Source organism: Etheostoma cragini, chromosome 2 (assembly GCF_013103735.1).
Source record: "Etheostoma cragini isolate CJK2018 chromosome 2, CSU_Ecrag_1.0, whole genome shotgun sequence".
In the NCBI taxonomy this organism is placed as follows: Eukaryota; Metazoa; Chordata; class Actinopteri; order Perciformes; family Percidae; genus Etheostoma; species Etheostoma cragini.
Window position 1 is genome coordinate 28,041,121 of NC_048408.1, and position 12,289 is coordinate 28,053,409.

At 42.2% G+C, this 12,289-nt stretch overlaps 1 protein-coding gene across 24 annotated transcripts in view; it reads right to left on the reverse strand.

Annotated features, from left to right (window-relative positions):
- cacna1ab (calcium channel, voltage-dependent, P/Q type, alpha 1A subunit, b) overlaps positions 1 to 12,289 on the reverse strand; it is a 140,766-nt gene that overhangs the window by 13,762 nt on the left and 114,715 nt on the right. For 16 of the 24 annotated variants that reach the window (XM_034900456.1, XM_034900498.1, XM_034900541.1 and 13 more), the window contains 5 exons: positions 9,742 to 9,847; positions 9,231 to 9,338; positions 6,532 to 6,635; positions 2,664 to 2,785; positions 1,928 to 2,063 (listed from right to left, as the gene is read on the reverse strand). In XM_034900456.1, coding sequence (XP_034756347.1) covers positions 1,928 to 2,063; positions 2,664 to 2,785; positions 6,532 to 6,635; positions 9,231 to 9,338; positions 9,742 to 9,847 — 576 coding nt within the window. The remainder of the gene's footprint in view (positions 1 to 1,927; positions 2,064 to 2,663; positions 2,786 to 6,531; positions 6,636 to 9,230; positions 9,339 to 9,741; positions 9,848 to 12,289) is intronic. The other 8 variants (XM_034900549.1, XM_034900548.1, XM_034900515.1 and 5 more) reach the window with 3 other exon arrangements.

Here is a 12,289-nt window from a genome sequence, read left to right on the forward strand (position 1 = left end):
GGGGGGGGGGGGGGGGGGGGGGGGAGTTGTCATCCACTAAACGCGGGAGGCGCTAACTGAGGTGGAAGTGACATGAAGCAAACTTAATAGTGCATCAAGAAAGTGTATTGTATTTCATTTTAATTTTAGGTATAAAAGCCTTCGTTCTGCATTCTTCATTTATGCAGCTTGTTGTTGCATAAGTGAACCGTTGCCACCTTTTGTTGTGTTAACCCTTGTCCCCTGCCTCTTGGTTTAAACTGTTGCCTTCTGGACGACAATACCGTGCTCCTCAGTGCACAAAAAACACATCCAAGTTTTTTGGTTTGTTCCACAGGACATCAGCTTTATTAATGAATGATTGTCCTGTACAGTCAAAGGTTGTTTTTTTTTGTCAACTGGACTGTGTGTGACTGCCTTGGTCCATGTTATGTGAAGTGATATACAGTAGGAGTACAAGTCTGTTATTGTGTTCATTGTTAGCAAACAAGCTACTTCATTAAACAAACTACAGCTAAAGAAATGTAAAAGATTCAAATGAGGGAGGTATTGATTAGGGGTACTTTGGAGTGCTGCTCTGTTGCTGAAATGTGCTAGACAAATAAAGCTGCCTTGCCTTGCCTTACTGCAGGGGGTACGTGAGATTTAGTTTTTTAAATGTTTATTAAAAAAAAGCATCAGTTGTGAATAATTTCTGTAATATTTATACTATAATAATGAGCTAATTCAGTGTTTTTTTAGTTACAGTGTTGTTTAGTGAATCAGACACTGACGGTGCAGCGCTGTATTGTGTCTCTTTATGTAGGCATTTTTTCTACCACAAATGATTTGCCCTGAGCCACACATTGGTCAGGGCTGAAAAGAAATTCAAAGGGGGTGCATTATTTAAAAAATTTGTAAACCACTGGATAGGATTATGTCAGTTTATAAACTTTAAAATAACATGAACATCGTCAGATAGTAGGTTAAAGTATAATGCCAAAAAACATGACCATTTGGGGGAAATTATTTAGGATGACTGGGACCTTTCTTGCATGAATCTGCCAACTCAAGAATCCAAAAACAAAGGGCAGGATTTATTATTTTTCAAATCTTAGCCTTTTTCTTTCTAAAAAATGGCACAGTATGTCTTTGTGTACTAGTCATGAGATTGAAGACGGAGATGAGGGGCTGGGGGCTACGGTCGTCCCAATAGACAAGCGAAAGTAAGGGGCAGTGAGGAGGAGAAGGTGTACATCACTAAACACATCTCCCAACTCCTAGCCATTGACTCCACAGGAGGTTGAAGATTGAACAGCAAAAATCAGGGAGAACATGAAGATTGTGAGACTGAGAGATGTGAACTACGAGCAGAAGGGTGAAGAAAGAGAAAAAAAGAGAAGCGCTCAAAGTAAAGAGAGACACAACAGTCGTGTGTGCTGGAGTAACAGGAGCAACATCCAGCACTTAAGACACTGAAAAGATTTCAACGCTGGATGACGGAGTATGACTAATAGTTTTCAGTCTTTTTCACAGCAGGCACCCTCAAACAGGATGGAGCTTTTAAATTCCCATGCAGTTGTGGGTCAGATCAAATCATATAAGGGACGGGAAAGTGGATTTAAATCTGACAATTCCTCAAGACTTTAGCATGAAAAACTCCAATTAGAAACACATTTTGCCCCATGGATACTCACTGCTTGTCTTTTACCCCTGAAACGCCTATCCATCCAGGTTAGATATGAATCAGAAAAGATACTTTGAAATAAAATACCTACCTGAAGAGGCACTGAATAATGGGTTTTAACTTTTTACCCCCCTTTCCCCATAGAATAGAATTGCTGTGCTTTTGCATTTAAGCTGTGACTCTTGCCAAACTCATAGAGTATTAAGATCCATTTGTTTTGCAGGTTGGGCCTGTATTTGTGTGTTACCCTGGTGCGGACATATGTGTTTGTGCTCATCATACCTGGGGGTTGTGACGGTTGTCGTGAGGATTGTCGGGGTAGGGTCTGTCGGGGCTCCAGTTACCCGTCTTTTGGAACATTTCCTGGGCTTTGGCCGTCACCCACGATTGGCTCTCAGTCATGCCACCCTCAGGAGGTCTGGCACCCACACACACACACACACAAGTTAGGGGATTACAAATCAGGGAACTAAAGCAAGTCACCGTCGACCCGTGTTCAATCAAGTATTTCATGCAAAAAGTGTACACTGTTTCTTGAGTATTGTGTTAAATTTTCACCCATGTAACTGATGCTCACACAAAACTGAGTTCACTCAACTTTTCATCAAAATGTGAACTTGAAATTATTTACAGCAAAGGTTTTTCTTTAATTTAAAAAAAGGTCTTCGCCTCCTGATTGTATTCATTTTACAGTGACAACAACCTCTAGTGTAGTTGTACACCATAGTTTCATCACGTTCACTTTGTTGACAAATATTGACAGGTGAAAAAGGGCCAATGATATTGAAAATTCATTCCATAAGTTCAAGAGGAATGTTTTGGATCTTTACAAGAAATCCAACTTAATATTCAGCCTGAGACACACTATGAAAGGTGTTGTGCACCACACAAACCACTGCATAGACAAAATCTAACATAGCCGTAGTATGTATTTGTGTGCAGCATAGTTTCCTGCTGTCTCGTGTGTTTCGGTGCACTAGACAGAGTATAGGTTCCTGCCCCTGCCCAGTCTACTCACATGGTGTTTGGGTTATCTGGCTGGGTGCTGGGGAGACAGTTGAGGCCTTGACCCCCCTGGCCGTCTGTGCCCCCTCCCTCAGAGGGTGGCTCCATGCGCTGAAACATTAATGGTGTTCGGTTCTGTGTGAGATACACAACATGGCCTGCAGGCTGGCATCAGACACACTCAGGGGGGCAGACACAGGACACAAACACAGGATGCACTCGCAGCATGCACCCACATGAGGGCGCCATCAGCAAACACATGGCTGTGGGTTTCCAAGGTAACGTTCCTTGCCAGACTACTGATCTGGGATCTGCTTACCACACAGAAGGAGCCTTTAAACACTGCTGACTTAAAGGCTGATGTTCAGGGATGGAAAGCTGATCTCAGATCTGTGTCAGAGGGGAACTTCTACCTTAGGCATATGAGGTAAGACTTCTCTAAAGTCTCAGATTACCATATCCGTGAAACACATCATCAAAAAAGACATTTTACTTAAAAAAATCATAATATGACAATGTGTGTGATCCTTCATCTGCCAAGATTTTTTTGGTAATATGCCATTTTGTGGGAAGTGAACATCTGAACCTGAACTGCATTCAAAGAAACACATTCTGTTTCCATCAGGTCAGAGGTCAGGCAGCTCTCCTCCCAGGGGATTCTGGGTAAATGGAGTCCTCTCTGGAGTGGCTTAAAAGCGACGGTTCATGACTGCTACAGCCTTTGTCATGTCCCTCCTCAGCCTGGAAGCTAAAGGCTGAATGCTAAATGAGTGCAGATGGATAGAGGCCGGTCCAGAAACAAATTGACGTCCAAACCTCCTCTGACACGTCAGGCTGATCTGCTGGACAGGAAGCTAGTCTAGGTACAACTCATTTTAAAGACACATCTAGTTTTACCAGTCAAACAGATCTTTAGAAACCCAGTTATTTGGCTTGTGAAGATGGTAACAGAGGCTTTGCAGTTTCTTCCTAAATCTGTAGCAAGTGTATCTATGGAGGTGCGGATGTCTGCACAGGACTGGTGTGATGTGGGTGTAGATCGTCTAAGTAGGCCCAAAGTTCTCAGCACATGGTCTGATGGAATAGATTTATTACAAAATGTACAACTATCGTTGTTAGCCGATTCATGATCATACTTTCTGTCAGAAAGCATGCCTGAAGTTAATGTTATATCATTATATCATTATAAATAAAAGAACAAAGCCACATGGAACGCTTACTTCTATTGAATAAATTAGCTAGTATGCTAATAAGATGTGTGCACAACATGCCAACTTTGGTATAGCTAAAAAGCAGACATTAGGTAAGCACAAAACCATTTGGCTGCTCATATCACTGTATCAAATATCAATTTCTGGTCAAAATAGCTCAGAACCTCTCCATGATTGTGGACTTCCATTGCTCACATTGTTTGTTTGGACATTTGACCCTCTAATATGGTTGCCAGATGGTATATTGTATCAACTGTAAGTCTTCTATTTTTTCTATTTAACGTGACATTAATGATAAAAGAACCACAGCTTTAAAAATGCTATTCCTGTCCAGGGGTCATTTCCTGCGTCACAGAGATAAACGGCTCACAATCGTCTCTGGATAGTCTGGTTTGGCACTGGCTAGCTCTATTGAGAAAACCCATGGTACAAATATTTAGACGGATTCTGGCAAAAAAACATGAACAACAAACACCGTCTTCAATGGGGTATGTTACAGCAGTGGCATCTGTGATAATGAATAGTCCCCCAGGGTTGACTGATTAGATAAGGAGCCACTGGTCACAAGAACTTCCACTCAACATCCCACCAACCACCATGGCAGACAGACGGACAGGCAAACAGATTTATTCATGAACACATAGACTGGAGAGAATGGGTCTTGGTTAGAGCAACTTGGTGACAATCGACGAGGATTGACCAAATAGGGAGAGCTTGATAAGTCAAGGTCTCATCTCTTCCTGGAAGGATAAAGGGAGAGCGTCAGAAGGACAGAGACCACATGGAAGACAGGAATGAAGGACAACAGACTCCAAAACGAGAGTGGATAAACAGGAGAATGACAGACAGCAGACAACATATTTGAGACAGCTAAACAAACACTGAACAGGACGACTGAGATGCAACCAGGCGCGAATAATGTGCAGGGGTTGGAAGAACAGAGGAGAGAGGCGAGAACAACAAATGAGGAAAAATCCACCCCCTGGTTCCCTTAACCTGTTACATGTGACAACTTTTCTTCCAGTGATTCTACTTTTCTATCCTTTGCCTTTTGCTTTCAGTATGGGAGATGACAGTGCAGTGGTCTTAGTTGCATACGTTTGCAGCCCTTGGCAAACTGAAAGAGCTTCAAAGTTCATACCAAGTACCTTTTCGCATAAACTTAAACTTTTGTTGCATTTCCTTCAGTTTTTGGTGCCACAATGTTGCAATAATGACTTCATAGTAATATTACCAATAACTATACTATACCATTTTGAATGTTTTATTTACATATATAGGTATATTTGTTAGCATTATTTCATCCATGCTTTAAATCAAAGTCGGACATGTGGACACATGCATACTAAATAGCTATCTAGTTTGTTAACATGCAGACAGCACCATGATGTTTCAGATAGACAATAAATATTCAGCTATTAAGCTCCATAGTAGCTGTGCTGTAAACATCTCAATATGAGAGGACTATGATTTATGTTAGACATATAAAAAAGAATGAATCAAATCATTAAACAGCCTTATGATGTTTTGGGGTGGATTCTTCCTGTAAAATTGTACGGGAATAGGAAAACACAGACCACAGTGAGAGGAGAGAGAGAGAGAGAATGAAGCGAGATACTGTAGAGACGGCGGGACAAACTGACAGACACACAGACTGGGTAAAGTCCTTGTGTACTGCTGATGTTGAGAGAGCCTGTGTGGACCTGTCCATTCAGTCCAATGGGATTGCAGCATTCAGGAACATACCAACACATACTGTATGTGCACTGTTCAAAAGAAAAAAAGGCGAACATACTCTCCATTCATCAAAGCACTCCTTCGTTCTGTAGAATGGAAATCTATGTCTCCGTCAATACAGAAGAGGCTGGCCCCATTCCATATAAGCAAATGTGGATTTTGGTGTATCATGTCAAATTCATGATTGAGTGCTGAACAAACTGGATGACTTACTGGAGCTAACAGGAGGTATTACATGAGTGGAAAGATGTTTCCCACACAGTGTGGACTGAAAATACAGAGAAAGCGGGAGCGAGTGCATCTCAGAAGTCATTCATCGACAAGAGGGGAAGAGCACTGACGGGGAACAAAAACGTAAGGCCATGTGGTGTCATCATCATCATCATTGCTCAGAACATTACCAACAACTTAAACCATAGTTGTAAATTGGTAAACCTTTGTAAAACCTGATCCTTCTCACCACGTGCAAACAGCCCATGGTAAAAAGAAAAAGAGAAGCAGCAGAAACGAGAAAGGTTGCTGACTAGCTGGGGAAAGCAAAACAGCTTGATACCTCTGTTAGCAAGCATGATGAAATGAATAAGGCTGGCCAAGGGAGCAACAAGGTGCTAGAAAAAGGGTGCAGATTTCCAAGTAGCATGCTAATAAAGTGGCTAGCACAGGCTGAGAGGAAGGTAGGTTTAGGGTTAACAGGTGATAAAAAGAAAACCCAAGGCATAGGGGATTTGGATGCAAGTGTAGCTGGAAGTTTATATAGGATTTAATAGACATGGTTCCTATATTTTTAAATCCATATTTGTCAGAAGAAAGGCAGAATTCAGTTCAAGGGCTAATGGAAAAGGTATCATAAGAAAGGGCCAGGACGAGGCGGAAGAGAACAAGGAAAATACATGTCTGTATTCGCTCAGAGAACTTCTCTGGGATGGAGTCTACCTGTTCCTCTCGCAGGGCCTGCAGCTTTTTCATCTTGCTCTGCCGGTAGTATTCCATGATCATCATGGCAGCGTAGATTTTGCCCACCGTCAAGTCTGTGGCTGCTGAGAAAATGACAAGTTACCCTGCAAGATTAGACCCGAGTGAGATGGGACCCTGAGCCGTGGGGGGAATGGGAGTGGGGGGCGAAACACACAAATCACTGACACAGAAACATTCACAATGACATGCAGAATACACTAGCAGTTGGGACAATTCTGTTTCATTTCAATCCATGGAGGGACAGACCTGAGCTTTAAAATCAAGAATTAAAACTAAGTGTTTGGTTTTCAAATGTGTGTCCGTCTTCAGTTGATGAGGGTAAAATCACAGAATATTCGGTTAGTGGTAACCAATTATTGTAAGCCAAAAAAGAACCCACTGTGTTGGAGGATCAAAAAAGCAGGTTTGGTGTCATTGCCTCTTCACCAGTCTAAGTGAGGGACAAATGTGGACTTTTAAATGTTTTAATGCAAGTCTCAGTGCAAACATACTTACTTTCATGCTTGTGCGCATGCACTCTTGTGGTCACAAAACCTCATTCTCATTGGCTATTAGACTTTTTCCAACACAGGGCTTAAACCATTTGAAGCATTGATGATGCCGTTTGTATTTTGATTGTCATGCATGAAGCTCAGCTCTGAAAATCTCATGTGGAAAACAATTTCTCACACCAGTTTAATAAGCTGATGATGTACGATAAGGCAAGATAGAGGAACGGGTCTGCTGGTTTGCTGACAATGTGTTTCTGAGCACTGAAAGTGCAACAGGCAGATTTTCCTCCAAGGAAATTGCAGAATTTGGGGGCTGTGATGAGGCATTAAAACGGTGCAATATAAGGGAGAAATATCACTTTGCCAAAATACTCATCATAACTGAAAGTGATTTTGTTGTCTTGACGGAACAGTGGTTATCACACCTCAACTGAAACAGAATTGAGCTCCCTTGCTGGTGTACATCAGACAAATACAACATTACAACATTGTACAATTATAAACACAACAAGGCCAATAGTCTTTTCACAGGCAGATGCTGCACTATATCAATTAGCATTCTCTTTTTTACTTCACTACCATCTTAATTGTATCACGCCTTGCATATCTTTTTTATTCTTTAGCCTTAATAGGCTGGGGACCAGGTAGCCACCTCACTAAGAAACACGTGGACACCACAGTCAAATGATCCCTGGAAAACAGGAGCTCAATTTTTTTCTAAAAACTCTGGACATGTATCCCCAGAGTTTGGATGGAACACAAACATTTAAAATCAGAAAAATATTGAGCTTTGTTTTGGTTGTCAGATAACTGAACTGTGTAGCTAAATGAATGAGTGGTGCCCTTTTCAAAGTGGCATGGCTACAAGTCTTCCAGCATTAAAATGTATAAGATATGACCACACATATCTCATATCTTCCTGTGTAGTATACCTTATTATCTTCCATGCATTTAGCCAAACAACTTGATGCTTTTGCTAAACATGCATCATTATAGTAGCTTGTAAAATCATTTAAACAATCATATTTTCAACAGATTCACCTGAAAAAGCTCATTCATCACAATCATTTTATTTTAAACCTATCAGCCTGGATTTATTTTACTAGTTTAATTGCTGTTGAATTCTTCCTGTAGTGAAAAGACTTCTATAGAGGATCTTCTATAGTAGGCACCCCCTGATACCAGGACTGTCTGGATGGGTGGAAAGATCAGTAGTGGGAGTATGTGCTACAGTGTCCAATGTGATATATGTGTCCATGTACATGTATGTGCTAGTGTGCCTAAAACATACGTATGGTATGGTGCAGAGTCCAAACCCCAACCACGTGGCGAGCAATGTCACGAGGGACGAAGGGAGCGATTGCTGTAAACAAGTCAAACTCACTGGGATTCAGTTAGGCCAGTTCATCCAGTTAGTAGCTGGTATGACCTTAAGGCTTTAATTTATTCCCTTAAAAACAAATCATTTTACCAATACAACCTGTGCCACAACACCTCTGGCTTGGACAACAAACACAAGTTGCTGTGTTCATGTGTGCCAGTGAGGGTTTGTATCTTTCTGTCTATCTGTCACTTTATTAGTGACTCCGACTGTTTGGGGCAGTTAAGTCCTTACTGTGGTAGCATGCGCTTGAAGTCATCGGTGACAACGGACGCAGAGCACAGGGAATTAGGCATCCCAAAAAATCGGTTTGGGTTAGGTTACAATGTCAGCCTCCGAATGCTGCAATCTTCACGACAGGAACAAACAACAAGCCACAGTAAGAACCACTTTGGTTCATACTCTGGAGACAATGAATATTGCCATTGATCAAATTTTGGTTAAAGGTGAATATTGACCCAATGGTGATGCTATATGCTAACGCAGGGAGTAACTCAAATCCATTCTAAATCCCCTGCGGAAAAGGAATCTTGATACGCAATGTCATGGTAGCGCGGCCAGATATATTTTGCTCTGGACCACAGTATTGGAAGGATATTTGGAGAGTCTACATTGGTGTATGTATGTATTTATATGTATACATGTACAGTGTGTGTGTTTATGCTGTATTCGCCTGATCAGGAGATGCGGAGCAGTGAATGACACTGGCTGGTAGAAGCTGTCCTCTTGGTGAGTTGGTGATCGGTGACACACACACCACTATGCCTAATTTTCCTGCAACTTACCCTTATGCGGCGTAACCAGCAGGTCCAGTGTCTTCTGCGACAAGTTCGGCCAAATAGCCATCATCTCCTTTCTCAGCTCTGCATCCATCTGGTGCTTGTCTGCACCGCCTGGATGGCCACGTAAACCAGAGTGCCCACACACACACGCACCCGTATCAAACATTTGTATCACATATCAAACACCCCCACACATAGGCAACACCAGGCAAAGGTACAGACCAAAAGAAAGGCAAAATGGCACAACATTTCAAAAGAAATATTTTTTTCACCATTCATGCGTGCACACATTCACCCGAAAACAAAAGGTTATTTGTTAGTTTCAAAATTGGCATTTTGAGTTTTGTCATATTTCTTACAATACTGTAAAGTGTTCTTGTTAAAGAGAAACCAACAGACACTGAGAGGTAAAAGTTCATACCCATGAATTACCCAAGACTACCCATGTCAGACAAGAAGGTGACTGAGAAGAACAGAAAAACAGCAAAAGGATAATAGTACTTAAGGGCCATACCCTTAGCAATCTTTATATCCAGTGCTGTCCTGATCAGAGCCATGAGGGTGGAGTTAAAATGCACTGTGTTGTCATCAGCAACCGGCAGGTCCATGCGCAGCAACCTCTGTGGGAGAGCCAGTCAGGATGAGAGGATGAGAAAGGGACATGTCCTTGCTAAAATGTGCTGTGCCTGAACCTCCAGGTTTGGGGAGGGGGTAAGGGGTGGGGGCTGGTGTCGAGAGAGCTCCATAGACAGCAGCCAATTAGAGTTGGACTGGATTCGTCCAGGTTTTATTTAATGTTTACTAAAACAGATTAGAGTAGGCAAGGATGATTAGGTGTCACCATAATTCTTTCAGTTCCAGATCTGGCCAATGTAGTCTAATAAGTTGAGTCAGTGAATTTCAACTCGAGGCACTTGATTTTTAAGTCCTCTGACAAATGTGGGCTGCATTAAATGAGTGTTTAGTGTTAATATGTTAAGTCTGCTGCATAGTTTTGTGCAAGACATTTGCTTGAGAAAAGTTGAATAGGTGAGTCTCTGCGTCTCCTGTGTTTCCAGTGATACTCTACGCAACAGCACACTGAAGGCCATCTGCTGCTAAGCAACTGTGAGAGCCGAGAACCACAAGGAAGAACAATCGGAGCCAAAATGGCCTCCGACCCAACCTGTGCCCATGTTCCCTAAATGTGTGAATGCATTGGCGCATTTACACATCTCTATTGTTACACACGTAGATATATATAAAACAGAAAACATACACCAACCCCACACCCCCTTCCAACCCCAACATCCCTCCCCGCCCACTTACAAACAATTATTTTCACAGACTGTAATTAAGGGTGCTTAATTGGAGTCCTTTGAAGACAAAATAGGTCGACTGGAGAACAATAACAGTATCACTGGTGTAATTCTACTATTTTTCAGGAGACTGCTTTAGTGTTATTCAACTGAGGCATCTGCTATAGAGCTCCCCCTACCTGTAAGGAGGTTCCCTGTCTTTACAAGTCTACACTGTACCAGGTAAAACCAATGGAGAAACCTGCAGATAGAACAAAACAAGCTGGGCCAGCAAGGGCTGCTTGCCGTTCCTATCCTGACCAGTTGGCATCCATTAGATTTACCTACGAACATGAGCGTTGGGCACTCACGATGGCAAGCACGGTAGTACGATGGCGGTGGGATTGTGTACATGCTTGTGTGTTCCTGAGTGTGTGCGAGTGTCAGGCATGCCCAAAGCCAAGTGTGCGGCAGGCACAGGGCATCGGCCAACATCCACAGCGCTCGGCAGGCAGGCTCAATGTCGCCTATAGCCATGCGACATAGAGTTCAAGGATGTCATGCAACACAACAGCTCCCAAGAAAAATCCCACAAACCCGGGCACACAAAGCATGCAACATGCCTTTACTTCACTCCCATTTTCTAAGCCCCGACACTTCCCACCTACCTAGCCCACTACCCCCCCAACTTCCCTCAAAGCCCACTTTCACAATACAAGTAGCCGTGCATCCGCTCAAAGAGAGTATCCTCAATCCAACTGGATTGATCCTACTGATTGACATATTTATTTCTTATCTTGTGCTCTCTACATTTTTACATTCATTAATCAAAGTCAAATTGGCCAGCAATGGTAGTATTTCGTATCAAGTCAAGATCTCTCTCAATGTCAAACGGGTGCAGTGTCCTAAGGGGATGTCAGAGTTAGAGAGGATTAGAGTTGTGGCATTCCCTGAAAGAAGAAAAAAATCATAGAGAAGATCAAAAAGAGATGATTGGCGTTCTTTCTGTCTTTGTTTTGGACCAACCAGACTTTATAGAAGTAATATCGTAGGGTATGTGGGACGGGGTCTATACAAGGGGACACATGGTAGGGACAGCAGTTAGTTGAGTTAACCTAGGTGGCTCTAAGCTTGGTTATGAGATGTAGTTACAGATAAAAAGGGAAGGGCGAGAATGAGGAGGTAGAGTAGGACCATGAAAACACTGAAAGAGCAAAAGAGGAATCAAGAGTATGTGGGTCAATTGGAAATAACAGAGAGAGGAATGTGTGTGTGTGTGTGTGTGTAGATAGAAAGAAAAGAGGCTGAAAATTACAGAACAAGACAAGAGATAAGGACGAGGACTAAAAACAACACTGACAGAAGTTGACTAAGAAGAGGTCAGTAGCGATACACAGATATCAAAACTAGTTTTTCCAGTAAGCATGAGGCCTTGTGTCCACTAAAGGAAAGATCAAGAACTTTGCCAGCAATAGGAGCGATCAATGCCAAAAATGTTCAAGATGTCTAACTTTCCCCTCTCTGTTCTGAAAAGAAACCAGGAAGGCTTTCTAATCTCAAAATGTCCTTCATTGGACTTTTTCTGTGAAATTATATCAATGAATACTGGAAGACTTTGATGGTTGAAGTATGTGATGGGGACAACTGCTGATACAGGTTGACGTTCTGGAGAGAAAGAAGAAGGAAGAAAATAAATAAAAAATAAAGTAAAGACAGGGCTTGGATGGACAGAGGGATGCCATGAAGAAATGAAGGTGGATGCTGATTGTTGACAGACAAGTGGAC